Source organism: Phyllobates terribilis, unplaced genomic scaffold (assembly GCF_046119375.1).
Source record: "Phyllobates terribilis strain yellow unplaced genomic scaffold, ASM4611937v1 Scaffold_11__3_contigs__length_659146591, whole genome shotgun sequence".
Classification (NCBI taxonomy): domain Eukaryota; kingdom Metazoa; phylum Chordata; class Amphibia; order Anura; family Dendrobatidae; genus Phyllobates; species Phyllobates terribilis.
The window spans coordinates 111,448,455-111,464,777 of record NW_027362771.1 but is presented as its reverse complement, the minus strand read 5'-3'; the positions used below and the strand labels follow the sequence as shown (position 1 = coordinate 111,464,777).

Here is a 16,323-nt window from a genome sequence, read left to right as displayed (position 1 = left end):
ACATTAATAGTTAGTAGATCCTCCTTTTGCAAAAATAACAGCCTCTAGTCGCTTCCTGTAGCTTTTAATGAGTTCCTGGATCCTGGATGAAGGTATTTTTGACCATTCCTCTTTACAAAACAATTCCAGTTCAGTTAAGTTTGATGGTCGTCGAGCATGGACAGCCCTCTTCAAATGATCCCACAGATGTTCAATGATATTCAGGTCTGGGGACTGGGATGGCCATTCCAGAACATTGTAGTTGTTCCTCTGCATGAATGCCTGAGTAGATTTGGAGCGGTGTTTTGGATCATTGTCTTGCTGAAAGATCCATCCACTTTGTAACTTCATATTTATCACTGATTCTTGAACACTATTGTCAAGAATCTGCTGATACTGAGTGGAATCCATGCGTCCCTCAACTTTAACAAGATTCCCAGTGCCAGCATTGACCACACAGCCCCAAAGCATGATGGAACCTCCACCAAATTTTACTGTGGGTAGCAAGTGTTTTTCTTGGAATGCTGTGTTTTTTTGCCACCATGCATAACGCCTTTTTGTATGACCAAATAACTCAATCTTGATTTCATCAGTCCACAGGACCTTCTTCCAAAAAGAAATTGGCTTCTCCAAATGTGCTTTTGCATACCTCAGCCAACTCTGTTTGTGGCGTGCTTGCAGAAACGGCTTCTTTCGCATCACTCTCCCATACAGCTTCTCCTTGTGCAAAGTGCCTTGTATAGTTGACCGATGCACAGTGACACCATCTGCAGCAAGTTGATGCTGCAGCTCTCTTGAGGTGGTCTGAGGATTGTCCTTGACTGATCTCACCATTCTTCTTCTCTGCCTTTCTGATGTTTTTCTTGGCCTGCCACTTCTGGCCTTAACAAGAACTGTCCCTGTGTTCTTCCATTTCCTTACTATGTTCCTCACAGTGGAAACTGACAGGTTAAATCTCTGAGACAGCTTTTTGTATGCTTCCCCTGAACAACTATGTTGAATAATCTTTGTTTTCAGATCATTTGACAGTTGTTTTGATGAGCACATGATGCCACTCTTCAGAGGAGATTCAAACAGGAGAACAACTTGCAAGTGGCCACTTTAAGTAGCTTTTCTCATGATTGCATACACCTGGCTATAAAGTTCAAAGCTCCATGAGGTTACAAAACCAAAAAAAGTGCTTTAGTAAGTCAGTAAAAAGTAGGTAGGAGTATTTAAAACAAGAAAATGATAAGGGTGCCCATACTTATGCACCTTTCAAATTTTGTTTGAATGCAGATTGCACATTTTCTGTTAGTACAATGAACCTCATTTCAAGGCAGAAACATTACTGTGTCCAACAGTTATTACATATATCAAACTGAAATAGCTGTTGCAAAAACACCAATTTTTATAAAACATTAAGCTTAAGATTAATAGGGGTGCCCAAACTTTTTCATATGACTGTAGAAGAATGGGCCTCACATAGTCCTCCATATAGAAGAATGGGCCTCACATAGTCCTCCATGTAGAAGAATGGGCCCCACATAGTTCTCCATATAGAATAATGGACCCCACATAGTCCTCCATATAGAAGAATGGGCCTCACATGGTCCTCCATATAGAATAATGGCCGCACATAGTCCTCTATATAGAATATTGCTCCCCCCTCCCCACATTGTCCTCCATAAAGAATAATAGACCCCACATAGTTCTCCATACAGTATATTGGTCCTCACATAGTCCTCCATACAGAATAATGGCCCCACATAGGGGTGGCGGTTCTGGTGTCAGGGGCCAAATATAACCAACCTGCAGGCCAAATTTGGCCCATGGGCTAGAGTTTGACATGTGTGCTTATACACGCATGCAGGGAAGGTAAACAGAGACAGACTTTGGGCATGAGTAGTGATTGTATTCATGTACATGTCTGCATGACCTAAGTGATCACAAATGAGTTATTGCAACTTCCAAGTGTCGTGAAGGTCCATAAATTATGTGCAAAGCTGGCAATGATTCTTTTTTATGTGCCTCCTTTCACTCAAATGGAAGAGATGGAGGTATATATACCATTTACAGGAACAATCGCTTCACATGCACCTTGTTGGTTAATATGTTAAGAAGTCATAAAAGACACATTGACTGATGTTTTTTTTTTTGTACAGGATATCTTTTTGAACACCAGCCATCTACCTACCTTTAGTTCTCCTGCCATTGAAAGTCACATCCATAGAATACCAGGACTATCCCAAAAATTCATATACATGAATGATGATGTGATGTTTGGAACATATGTCTGGCCTGATGACTTCTTTAGCCATTCAAAGGGACAAAAGGTAACTAACTGGTGTGCTGCATAGTATAGTAAAATCCTCCAGCTTATTTGTGAAATGCTCAGCAATATGCCATCAATGTCGCAACAAAGTATGTGTTTTACTTACATTTTAAGGTTTACTTGACTTGGCCTGTTCCTAACTGTGCAGAGGGATGTCCAGGATCATGGATCAAGGACGGTTACTGTGACAAAGCATGTAATAATTCTGCATGTGACTGGGATGGTGGTGATTGCCTTGGTGAGTTTTATTCATTACATTCTATTGTATTCAGTGATGAGATATATGGGCTATTTACTTCACTGCGTTTTTTTGCATCTGATATGGATGATAATGACTTTTCTTATCTCTGCAGGAAACAACGCCGCCGGTCGTTTTGCTCCCGCAATGGCTGGTGCAGGTCTTCTGAATGGACAAGCTTGGCAGCCTGGCGTTGGAATAGGTGGTATATCATACTGTAACCAGGGCTGTGCCAATTCATGGCTCGCTGATAAGTTCTGTGACCTGGCGTGCAATGTGCTCAGTTGTGGGTTTGATGCTGGAGATTGTGGGCAAGGTACGGCATTCAGAATTGGTGTCAAGTTCTGAGCATCTTTCTCTAGACTCAATGTAAAATATTATTTTTTTAATGAGTATTTCAGGAGCCTTTGCTGTGTTCGTCAAGATTGTGAAAAAAAGACAAAGGCTCTTTGCTTTTTTTTTTTTTGCACACATTAATTAAATTTAAAAGTTTGTTCACATACATTTTGCTGTATTCCAGTTTTGGGGGGCAATGCTGCAATTATTGCTCATATTAGCCACTTTCTCTCTTCCTAGATCATTTTGAAGAGTTGCACAAGTTGAATTTGCTTCTAAATCAAACCCATTATGTGGTTCCAAAAGGGGAATATTTGCCATACTTCAGCTTTGCTAATATAGCTAAGAAGGCAGTGGATGGAGTCTACAGCGATAACCCAATTATTCGTCACTCCTCTATTGCTAACAAGTGGAAAACCATTCACCTCATTATGTATCCTGGAATGAATGCCACTGTGATACACTTCAATATTACTTTTCAGGATCAAAATGACAAGCTTTTCAAAATGCTGATTTTCATAGATGTTGACACAGCAGAAGACAATAAACGCAACAATACAAGACCCACAGAAAGGCAGAAAGACACAGTGGTTACTACTCCAACACCAGAAGCAGAAATCCTTTTTGAGGACATCCCAGAAGAAGACCGGTTTCCAAAGCTGAATAAGCAGAAACCAGATGAATATCACAATTTACATGTCCATATCCAGTATGTGAATGTGTCCTCCCTTCCTAACCAAGTCCAGCTGGCTTTTCACAATCTTGACCTTCAATTGAACAATGGTGATATCACATTGAAGGGATATAATTTGTCAAAAATAGCGCTGCTTGAACCTTTTGTCGCCTTATCTCCACATACAAAAGAACATTTAAATGTTAAAGAGTTGAAGAGACCAGCAGCTACACCTAAAGATAAAATCACATCAGAAAATAATGACAACCCTCAAAAAAACACATTTGGTTCAAAAGTTTCAGAGCTGGAAAATGGTAAAGTTTCTGTGAGAGGTGAATCCACACTTAATAAGATTGAAGGACAGGCCTCAAAACCGGAAAAAGGTATGAATTACTTGGCTACTTTGGCAAGAAATAGAAAGGATAATATCGTTCCTGGGAGAAAACTACAATACCAGCCAAATTATGAAGGATTCCTGCCATGGGAAAGAAAAAAATACTTTAAAGACCTGTTGGATGTGAGTATGTAATTTTTGTCTCAATACAGTTTTAAAGGGACTGTCAGCACAGAATGACTGTTCAAACTAAGTCACGCCACTCGGTGCATCATGGCAGGGCCAATTATTTATATACACCTTCCCACCTGCTTGTTTTCCCTCAGTCTCCACTCCCCATCTTCTTTGGTTGACAGCTCTGGCATGATAGGGAGATAGATGGAAAACAAGCAGGTGGTAATATGTATATAAATGGTTGGTTTGAACAGTCATTCTGAGCTGACAGAGTCCTTTAACAAAAATGTGGCATGATGTCACCTGAACAGGAATAAATTTATTATGTGGTGGCTTGTCCTTCATCCAAATCTGGCCATATGTTTACTTGGTAGGGAAAGTAAAAATGCTTTCTGAATTTACTGCAGAACAATTATGCATAATATAAGCATGAATACAGTGAATGTTTTGTTCTTTAACTGCCCATAAAAGCTAGTGGTGGAAGGGTCCGACTACTCGTCTTTTTCTGACTATTGTAAAAAAAAACCAAAAAAAAACATGCACTTTGAGGAAAGTGTGCATGTGTATAGGGAGGTTGCTTGCTAAAAAAGCCTCTCAAGCCAAATGCTATCTGATGGGTACAGCCAGCTTAACCCCTTAGGCCTCATTCAAATTGGTATTTTTCACATGTGTTCTATGCTTGTTATATTATATGGGGCTGTCATATGTCCATGTTGTCTTGTGGACTATGTATCTTTGAAAAAATCATGGCGACATGTCACCTGTACAAGTCTATGGGTCCGAGAAAATAGCTAGACAGCACAAGGATGCTATCCAAGTGCAATGCATATGCTGCCTGTTTTTATCATTGCAGTGGATAGAAGAAGCTTTGCTTCTTTTTTTTTTTTTTTTATATTTATTTCGTTTTATTAATCAATAGACAAAATCACTGATGAAATACTGATGCTAAAAACAAACACACTGACCAAACACTGATGAAAATAAACTATATTTATCACGTAGGAGAACAAAAACAGAAAACTGAAAAAAGCCTTAGAGATGGAGCCATTTTTTCCTCCTTATTTTCCTTCCAGGTGTCACTAGTTTTTTATTTTCCCATCTTTATAGACTTATGTGGCCTTCTTTTTTTTGCTGGTTAATGGGAATCTATCAGGTCTAATAACACTTAACTTGCAGGTTAATACAGTTATGAGGGTGCCCAAATGCAGTACTGAAAGAGCGGCACTCGGGAGTTGCCAGCTTTCAGTCATTCAGGCGTGCACGGAGCCATTACTGTCAGCGCTCACAGCACTGAGAGTGATGGCTGTAAGCATGCAACGACACTGACCGACAGCCGGCTCTACACTGATGCACTGCTGAGCCGGCTGTCAGTTAGTACCGGGGAGTGCTTACAGCCTCTGCTCTCTTAGCTGGTAGCAGTGACTGTAATTGCTCTGGACACACCTGCATGACTGAAATCCAGCTGCTCCCAAGGGAAATAGAGTTCATTTTCTCCTGTGTGCCCCACTTTCAGTACTGCTTCCGGGCACCTTCATAACGCTATTAACCAGTAGATTAACCCTATATAGCGTTATCAGACCTGACAAGTTCCCTTTAAGTTGTAGTTTTGAATGACACCAATCATTTTACTATAAAAACTGTGTAATATAAATCAGGGAAAAATATGGAATTTCTCGTATAGTAATAGTTTTAAAACTTCACTTTTAGCCTTGCAATTTTAGCATTTTACTCTAAATCACAATTTGCGGGCCCTACACTTGTTCGCTCCTGCCCTGTCAGTCCACCCCTTCATCTCCTCCTCCCCCCTTCTTTGGTACAATTGTTGGTGTTCACATTGGTGAGTCATTTACATTTTTTGGAATATATTTTCTAGATATCTTTTCAATGTTTGATGTTTCAAAATTGTCGATATATGTATATGTCGTATATCCAGATGTCCATTGACTCCTAGAGTAATACATCCTTTTGCTCCCAATCCTAGTGTTTCACTATTCATGTAGGTCCTGTCAGTCCTGCGCCTTGGGAGAACCTATTTATATATAGTCTGCATTAGGACTCTTTCCTGACTATTTACAGTTATATGAAAAGGTTTGGGCACCCCTATTAATCTTAAGCTTAATGTTTTCTAAAAATTGGTGTTTTTGCAACAGCTATTTCAGTTTGATATATGTAATAACTGTTGGACACAGTAATGTTTCTGCCTTGAAATGAGGTTTATTGTACTAACAGAAAATGTGCAATCTGCATTCAAACAAAATTTGACAGGTGCATAAGTATGGGCACCCTTATCATTTTCTTGTTTTAAATACTCCTACCTACTTTTTACTGACTTACTAAAGCACTTTTTTTGGTTTTGTAACCTCATTGAGCTTTGAACTTCATAGCCAGGTGTATGCAATCATGAGAAAAGCTACTTAAAGTGGCCAATTGCAAGTTGTTCTCCTGTTTGAATCTCCTCTGAAGAGGGGCATCATGGGCTCCTCAAAACAACTGTCAAATGATCTGAAAACAAAGATTATTCAACATAGTTGTCCAGGGGAAGGATACAAAAAGCTGTCTCAGAGATTTAACCTGTCAGTTTCCACTGTGAGGAACATAGTAAGGAAATGGAAGAACACAGGGACAGTTCTTGTTAAGGCCAGAAGTGGCAGGCCAAGAAAAACATCAGAAAGGCAGAGAAGAAGAATGGTGAGATCAGTCAAGGACAATCCTCAGACCACCTCCAGAGAGCTGCAGCATCAACTTGCTGCAGATGGTGTCACTGTGCATCGGTCAACTATACAACGCACTTTGCACAAGGAGAAGCTGTATGGGAGAGTGATGCGAAAGAAGCCGTTTCTGCAAGCACGCCACAAACAGAGTCGGTTGAGGTATGCAAAAGCACATTTGAAGAAGCCTATTTCTTTTTGGAAGAAGGTCCTGTGGACTGATGAAACCAAGATTGAGTTGTTTGGTCATACGAAAAGGCTTTATGCATGGCGGCAAAAAAACACAGCTTTCCAAGAAAAACACTTGCTACCCACAGTAAAATTTGGTGGAGGTTCCATCATGCTTTGGGGCTGTGTGGCCAATGCCGGCACCGGGAATCTTGTTAAAGTTGAGGGACGCATGGATTCCACTCAGTATCAGCAGATTCTTGACAATAATGTTCATAATCAGTGACAAAGTTGAAGTTACGCAGGGGATGGATCTTTCAGCAAGACAATGATCCAAAACACTGCTCCAAATCTACTCAGGCATTCATGCAGAGGAACAATTACAATGTTCTGGAATGGCCATCCCAGTCCCCAGACCTGAATATCATTGAACATCTGTGGGATCATTTGAAGAGGGCTGTCCATGCTCGGCGACCATTAAACTTAACTGAACTGGAATTGTTTTGTAAAGAGGAATGGTCAAAAATACCTTCATCCAGGATCCAGGAACTCATTAAAAGCTACAGGAAGCGACTAGAGGCTGTTATTTTTGCAAAAGGAGGATCTACTAAATATTAATGTCACTTTTCTGGTGAGGTGCCCATACTTATGCACCTCTCAAATTTTGTTTGAATGCAGATTGCACATTTTCTGTTAGTACAATAAACCTCATTTCAAGGCAGAAACATTACTGTGTCCAACAGTTATTACATATATCAAACTGAAATAGCTGTTGCAAAAACACCAATTTTTATAAAACAATAAGCTTAAGATTAATAGGGGTGCCCAAACTTTTTCATATAACTGTATCTTTATGGGTACTTGTTTTCTCCCTTGCTGCAGTGTGACTATGGCCGTTGTTTCCATTTTTTGACTTGCTCTGCAACTCACATGTATCTGAAATTTGTACTTTTTAATATGACTTTTCTATTTTCAATAAAGCTTTTTTCTATCTATGCCGTGTACTCAGGTTCTTGCATTTATCTTTGAGTAGGCAATTTATCATGGTTATGGAGTATAAGTCGTATTTTTTCTATATCTCTTATCCATGATGTTATGTATGTTGGTCGATGTGTTTCTAAATCACAATTGTATATAAAATAGTATTGCAAATTTCTGGGACAGATGAATACTACTAATACGGTTTTGTTCCGGTCAATCTTTTTGGCTAATCTAATGTTTTAGGTTTTGTAAACAAACCACACAGTGTGATCATAGTCTTTTTTAATTTTTACAGGAGGGAGATGCATTGCGGCATGAGATTTCTTACATGACTGATAGCAAGAAAGTTGGTAGAAAGCTCCGAGACACATTTGCTGATTCCCTACGCCATGTGAATAAGCTCCTTAATAGTAAATTTGGCTTTGCATCGCGGAAAGTTCCTGCTCACATGCCACACATGATTGACCGTATCGTTATGCAGGATCTACAGGATTTGTGAGTATACTTTATCACCAGGTGGCTGGCTTTGAAGAGTTGTCTATAAGCTAGAAGAGCTGTTGCTAGTGTGCCAAGTATTGCAAAGATCAAGCATCACACACTCCTCTTATATGGTAAATACCTTGTGAGCATGATCATTCATTCATTCGTTGTTACAAATATGGTATTTGTCAGATATGTTGTCATTTTTATATAGTCGAAAAAAAAGCACAGCTTAGGTGGGTGCAAAAATACTACATGGGTAACTGGACCAGTACCCTATCTTCAGATATCAAAAGAAATGGGGTAGCATATCCAAACCACTGAAAAAAGTAAAAAGGATCCTTTATTCACCTACACCAGCTAGATTTCAGCTTTTGTATCTCTAGAAGTAAAAAAATAGCAGTAGAATTGGAAATCTACTATGGGACAACACTTCATTAATGAGTCCCTGGAGATAAAAAAAAATAATGATACTCTTGTCCCGGATGGGTGCTGCTCCTCACTAGTCAGTGATGTGTCCCTGATCTGCTGAGATCATGAGTAGGTATGGGCATCACCTGAGCACCGCAGCCCGTCATTGTCCGCTAATTGGCTGAAGCGTTCACAGAGCTGAAGAAACTGTTAGGAAATGCTCTCGTTATCTAAAGCAGAGAATGACATCTTGAATTGAACTATAATGTTAATGTAAATTCAGAATGGTGCAATAATTACATTTATGGTTCTTTGACATTTTTACCATAAGGAAAACTTGAAGGGATGCCCTGGTGAAATTGAAATACTGTTATGCTTAGTGCAGGACCTGAAGAAGAGGTGCATGGTTAAAGTAACACATAGAATCCTTATCAAGTATCTAGATAGCATAAACATACACGAGGCAGTCAGAAATGCGCCAAATCCGCCAGAGTGGTGCATGCGGTTGGATTTGGCACACGTTAAGCTCTCTCTCCTTTTTTATACTACCTTTTATGTAGTATACTTTATACCAGTGCCTTGCACCAAAGAATGTGTAGCACATCAGTATTTAATTTGGCACATCTTGCACAGCTGAACAAAGTTGAAGGATGTTTTCTTAAAGAGGTTGTCCACTACTTTTTGCAATGTTTGATTGGCCGGGGTCCGACGCTCGGCACCCCCGCCGATATCTGTTATCGGTGTCAGCGGACACCGGCTGGAAGTACTCGCTTGCGGAGCTGCTTCGTCTACTTGTAGTGGCCGGGGCTTGGTACTGCAAATCCGCCTCCTATTCAAATCAATAAGAGGCAGATGCCACTGTCAGAAAACGACCATCTCCACAAGTGAGTACTGCTGGCCACCAACACCGACACCAACAGCTGATCGGCGGGGGTGCCGGGTGCCGGGTGCCAGACCCCGGCCTATCAGACATTGATGACCTATGCTAAAGATAGGATAAGGATCAGTCAAAAAGTAGTGAACAATCTCTTTAATACTTTAAGGGGCGTGCGCCTTGCCAGGGATGTTATTCCAATCAGGGGTTAGAGTAATAAACGCCGACACTATTGAAAAATGTGAAGGGCGGGCGTAGGCACGCCCCACCCCACCCTGGCTTCTACCCAGCTGCGTCCATTTTGGCGGAGCTGCTTCAAACTGATGTGAAAACGCCAGAACTTTCAAATATTTTGCTACTTTTCAAAGTGTTTTACGCTAGTTTTCAGGCATAAAAGCATTGAGGAGTCTGGCCTTAAGTGTTTGGCAACACCAACATCAGTTTTTTTTTGCAGCACCAGAATTTTAGCACAGCTAATACTTTAAATAGGTTGTCTGGCCTTAGGTTGCAAGTCTGCAGTCACTGTGTTTGACTGCAGACTTGTGAATCCTCACATCACGCGCTCTGTTAGGATTCTCTGGCCTCACTCAATACACTTGCGGTGAGCGAGGCTGCGCTCATCTAGTCGGCACATGAACACATGTATGCAAATCACATACTTGCAGTCATACCACGCCACTCCTAGCAACGGAGAATCCTCACATCACGCAATGTGCACTATGTGAGGATTCACAAGTCTGCCATCACTGCAGACTTGTAGCTTAAGGCCAAACAACCACTTTAATTTTGGCATAGCATTAATAGTAATTCTGCCTCGGTGTTTTCAGTTTTGCCTGATATATTCCTTCAAGAAGTTATGAAGATGTTATACAAAAGTTGACAGCAGCTTTCATGCATTCTCCTTTGTGTTTAATATGTTCTTTGCAGGTATCCAGCAGAGTTTGACAAGACGTCTGCCCATAAAGTGCGTCATTCAGAAGATATGCAGTTCGCCTTTTCTTTTTTCTATTATTTAATGAGTGCAATCCAGCCACTAAACATCTCCCAGATTTTCTATGAAGTAGACACTGATGGATCAGGAATTCTGTCTGATAGAGAAATACGAACACTGGCTACAAGGATACACCAGTTACCTTTAAGTTTGCAGGTATTTTTAGCTGTGTATGCAGTATTTTGTCCTCTTTGGACAGATCTGCAGCAAGTGAGCTTCCATTGGCGATGTGAACATAGCCAAACACATTCACATTTTTGATGATTTCACATGTTTGAATCATACAATTGTGTGTTCTAGGATCTGACTGGCTTGGAACATATGCTTATTAACTGCTCCAAAACACTCCAGATGAACAGCACAGGGGAATCCATAGCTCCAGCAACACAAGAATCCTATTATGATCCGAATTTGGTAAAAATCTTTTTTTTTTTTTTGGAATAGTATTCACGATTCATTAATTTCATTAATCAATAACATTAATAATAACCATCACCATAATAAAATAAGGACATGAATGTAAAAAGCCCAGTGAAAACCCAATTGCAGCTTATCTATTAATTGTTAGTACGTTGCACTGCAAGCAATAAAGCCATGATAGTTTTTCAAGGGGTGTTGGTTCTAAAGGATTTGGACACTTGGGGCATTTTTTATTTAAATGTGTGTATTTTTGGGTTGAAAAGCATTTTTGCAGAAGGGTTTCATTAAAAATGTTCAACCGATTGGCTTCTATAGACAGTGCATCACCGTACATAGCAGATTGCAGAATAAGTTAAAAGTTTAATTTGTCAGTGAGCAAATCTGTACAGCTCAGGTCAGTAAGCCACATCTCTCTTTTCCTGAGCCATCTTCTAAGATCAATTATGACCACATCAAAGATGAACTTTCAACAGGTCACAAATCAGCTTAGAAGATGGTGCAGAAGAAAGAGAAGTGTTACAGACATGTCAATGTGATCAAAAAAAAAAAAAATACTTTTTCAGAAATATGCATTCAATTTTAAAAAAAAAATGACCATAAAAGGTGCCAGTTTTTTATGCATTGTTATTTCTATTCACTAAAATAAAAATAAAACCTCAAATGCACTATTTTAAGTTCTTATAGGACTTTCACAGTAAAGAGTAGCTACAAAATAATCACTGTGAGAACCCGGCATATCTGTGCTATATACAGATATTTCCCATGTATTTCAATAGGTAATGCGTAATTATTCATTTAATCTGCTGCCAAATTGACCTTTTAATACCGGGCTTCCTCTTCAGTGGGCGTATGAAGAGAGCTTACAATATAAAGTCAATATATATCACAAATAGGAAAACAAAAAGTGTATTTTAGAGTGGTGATCCAATCCATCCAATGTGTCAGTTCTTTTATTGCACAGATGGTTACAGTTGTCCACTGTAGTATACATTTACTTATTGTTAAACATAAGTATCAGCTGAGGGAAACTGCCAAATAAAAAAACTTGTGATTTTAAGCTTGAATTATGGTACATTTTGATCACAACTCCTTCATTATGTATGAGGTGGTCCGGTATCAGCTTGTATATACTATTGGTTTGCTATTTATATTTCACTAGATGGTGGCCCGATTCGAACGCATCGGGTATTCTAGAATAGGTATGCGGCCGACGGGGCGCAATTAGCAGAGCGGCGTTTAAATTTGGCTCCCAAATCGCTGATTGGTCGCGTTAGGCAACTGTGACCAGTCAGCAAAGCGGTGTTTAAATTTGGCGGCAATATCGGTGATTGGTCGCGGGCGGCGGTCGCAACCAATCTGCGAACCGTGTTAATGAGGACTGGAGAGCGTGTTTAAATTTGGCACCAAAATCTCTGATTAGTCGCGACCAATCAGCAGATCGGTGTTTAAATTTGGCGCCAATACTGCTGATTGGTCGCGGTCGGCGACCGCGACCAATCAGCAGAGCGATACAGAGCGGTGTTTAAATTTGGCGCCAAAATCGCTGATTGGTCGAGGCCGCCGGCCGCGACCAATCAGCGATTTTGGCGCAAAATTTAAACAACGCTCTGCTGATTGTTCGCGGCCGGCGACCAATCAGCGATTTTGGCGCCAAATTTAAAACCCGCTCTGCTGATTGGTCGTGGTCGCCGGCCGCGCCCAATCAGCAGTATTGTCGCCAAATTTAAACACCTCTTTGGCGACCGCGACCAATCAGCAGAGCGGTGTTTAAATTTGGCGCCAAAATCGCTGATTGGTCGCGGGCGGCGGCCGCGACCAATCAGCGAACCGTGTTAGTGAGGAATGGAGAGCGTGTTTAAATTTGGCACCAAAATCGCTGATTAGTCGCGACCGCGACCAATCAGCAAAGAGGTGTTTAAATTTGGCGACAATACTAATGATTGGTCGTGGTCGCCGGCCGCGCCCAATCAGCAGAGCGGGTTTTAAATTTGGCGCCAAAATCGCTGATTGTTCGCGGCCGGCGATCAATCAGCAGAGCGTTGTTTAAATTTGGCGCCCAACTCGCTGATTGGTCGCGGCTGGCGTCCGCGACCAATTAGCACAGCAGTGTTTAAATGTGGCAGCAAGATCGGTGATTGGTCGCGGCCGCTATTTAAATGTGGCGCCCAAATCGGTGATTGGTCGCGGGCAGCGACCGCGACCAATCAGCAGAGCGGTGTTTAACTTTAGCGCCAAGATCACTGATTGGTCGCGTGCGAAGAGCGCGACCAATCAGCGAATCGTATTGGTGAGGAGCGGGGAGCGGAATCGTATTAGTGAGGACCGGGGAGCGCCGCTGCCTGTGCGGCTACTTCCGCTGCGAGAACTCGGGACATTAGCAACTGCTCGCAGCAGAAGTATCCCGACCCGCAGCGCCGCTCCCCGGTCCTCCCTTCACACCTTGGCCACTGATGTCCCCACAGTATCCGCATGGTGTTACTAAGGTCCGGACATTTGTGTTAAAAATCGCTGATTGGTCGCGGGCAGCGCCAGCGACCAATCACCAATTTGGGCGCCAAATTTAAATATCGGCCGCGACCAATCACCGATCTTGGCTCCAGATTTAAACACCGCCGTGCTGATTGGTCGCGGCCGATATTTAAATTTGGCGCCCAAATCGGTGATTGGTCGCGGGCACCGCCAGCGACCAATCAGCGATTTTTAACACAAATGTCCGGATCTTTGTAACACCATGCGGATACTGTGGGGACATCAGCGGCTAGGGTGTGAAGGGAGGACCGGGGAGCGGCGCTGCGGGTCGGGATACTTCTGCTGCGAGCAGTCGCTCATCTCCATGCTTCTCGCAGCGGAAGTGTCCGCACAGGCAGTGCCGCTGACATCCATGCGGCAAGGGTGTGAAGGGAGGACCGGGGAGCGGCGCTGACATCCAATTGGTCACGGCCGCTATTTAAATGTGCCGCACAAATCGGTGATTGGTCGCGGTCTTGGCCCGCGACCAATCACTGATCTTGCGGCTAAAGTTAACCACTACTGTGCTGATTGGTCGCGGCTGATATTTAAATTTGGCGCCCAAATCGGTGATTGGTCGCGGGCAGCGTCCGCGACCAATCAGCACAGCGGTATTTAACTTTTGCGCTAAGATCAGTGATTGGTCGGATCCGAAGACCGCGACCAATCATCGAATCGTCTTGGTGAAGACCGGGGAGCGGCGCTGCCTGTGCGGCTACTTCCGCTGCGAGAACCCGGGACATGAGCGGGCGCTCGCAGCAGAAGTATCCCGACCCACAGCGCCGCTCCCCGGTCCTCCCTTCCGCATGGATGTCAGCGACGCCGGCGGTCCTTCCGCTGCTGCCGGCCGGGACATGAGCTCCTCGCGCCGCTCATCTCCCGGCTGCATCTCCGTCCCGCAGATGAGTCCGGCGGTCGAGGTCCTTCTGCTGGTACCGGCCGGGAGATGAGCGCCTCACGGCGCTCATCTCCTGGCTGCAATGCCGCTGAGCTCCGGCCCGCAGATGAGCCGCTAACGGCCGCCATCTTTTTTCTGAAATCCCGCGGCGCTGATTGGCCGCTGCCGGACCAATGAGCGACGCGGGATTTCCCGGACGGACGGACGGGATAAGACAATTATATAGTAGATTCATGTATGCTTTCAGGTTTGTGAATCTTATCACCTTTTTTTATAGCCTCCAGTGACCAAACAGCTAGTGGTTAATTGTAAACCAGTTACTGATCTGATAAGAAAGGCATACAAAGATAAGAATAAATACAGGTAAGGAACAGTGTCACTTTCACGTCTACATTTTTCCCCATACACTGGTCTCCACAACCATTTCCAGGGGTGTCCTGCTTGGATGATAAAAAGAGAACATTTAGCGAGTATCTATAAAGTACAAATGATAGATTTTACTGGACTTACACAATATCACCATGTATCAGCCCATGCTGGGGTCTTCTTCACTATTTATTCTCACACTACTGCTATGTAATAACAAGGCTCAAACTGAAAAGATTTTTATGCTGGTCATTTAACAATTACAGTCCTTTGTCTTACCCAGTGAGAGTGTACTGATTATCTTTGCATGTAAAAGATATTATTTAGTGATCATTTGGAAATATTAATGTGCATCATAGCATATATAATGTGGTAATTGATACACTATTTCTTTAAGGTTTGAAATTATGGGAGAAGAAGACATTGCATTCAAAATGATTCGTACTAATGTATCCCATGTGGTCGGCCAGTTAGATGATATAAGGAAAAACCACCGGTAAGAATTTTCAATGAGCTTGAAGAAGAATATTATGGGGTTGTTCAGGACTATTTTTTTTTTTTAACTATGGGTCTGAAAACTGATAGGCAGGTAGTTACTAACTACCTACCTGTTCTACCTGCCTCCTCAGAGTGATCACTACGATAGCAGAGCAGTTCTTCCTCTTCTGGGCGGCACTGTTGATGACCTATGACTGCTGACATCATGCTGATTTACAGCCAGCTCCCTGCAGCTAGGCAGCGGGGAGCTGGCTGGTTATCTGCATGACGTCAGCAGTCACATCCGGCCAATAGAACAAAGCAGAAGAGAAGCAGCTGCTCTGTCGACGCGATGTCAGCGAAAGCTGCTGAATCGCCAGTAGGAGCGTTCAGTGACCTTTCTGTGCTAGCAGAGATTGGCACCAGGCACAACAGGCAGGTAACCCCAATTTAAATAGTCTTGGGTTACCGCTTTAAAGGTTCTTTTTGTACCATAAAAATGTAAATTGTGTTGTTTTTTTTTTATTTAAGTTTTAGAATGATTATTCTATGCTGAGACATCCAAAAATCAGACTCTCAGTAGTCTTGTACTTTGAGAATTTCCAAATTAGGTACATATTATATAATGCATATATGGTCTAACAAGCATTTGGACTCTTCCAGAAAATTCATCTGTTTGAATGATAACATTAATCACAATCATAAGGATGCCCAAACAGTGAAGGCTGTACTGCGAGACTTCTACGAATCAATGTTTCCAATTCCGTCTCAGTTTGAATTGCCAAGAGAATATCGCAACCGCTTTTTACACATGCACGAGTTACAGGAATGGTAAACTGCTTTTATTTTTTCTTTAACATTAAAGGGAACCTGTCATCAGATGCATGCTGCCCAAACCACGGGAAGAATGTACCAGATACTGGCTGTACAATTACGGTCAAGTATGTTTAACTCTAAAATGCTGCCATGTTTCAGAGAAAACGTAGTTTAAAG

The 16,323-nt window shown here is 42.2% G+C and overlaps 1 protein-coding gene across 2 annotated transcripts in view; it reads left to right on the top strand.

Annotated features, from left to right (window-relative positions):
• Positions 1-16,323, top strand: part of GNPTAB (N-acetylglucosamine-1-phosphate transferase subunits alpha and beta) — a 107,908-nt gene that overhangs the window by 82,225 nt on the left and 9,360 nt on the right. For both annotated transcript variants that reach the window (XM_073651513.1, XM_073651514.1), the window contains exons 10-19: positions 2,124-2,294; positions 2,408-2,531; positions 2,647-2,847; positions 3,108-4,057; positions 8,201-8,400; positions 10,598-10,817; positions 10,962-11,075; positions 14,765-14,850; positions 15,251-15,349; positions 15,994-16,161. In XM_073651513.1, the coding sequence (XP_073507614.1) occupies positions 2,124-2,294; positions 2,408-2,531; positions 2,647-2,847; positions 3,108-4,057; positions 8,201-8,400; positions 10,598-10,817; positions 10,962-11,075; positions 14,765-14,850; positions 15,251-15,349; positions 15,994-16,161 (2,333 nt within the window). The remainder of the gene's footprint in view (positions 1-2,123; positions 2,295-2,407; positions 2,532-2,646; positions 2,848-3,107; positions 4,058-8,200; positions 8,401-10,597; positions 10,818-10,961; positions 11,076-14,764; positions 14,851-15,250; positions 15,350-15,993; positions 16,162-16,323) is intronic.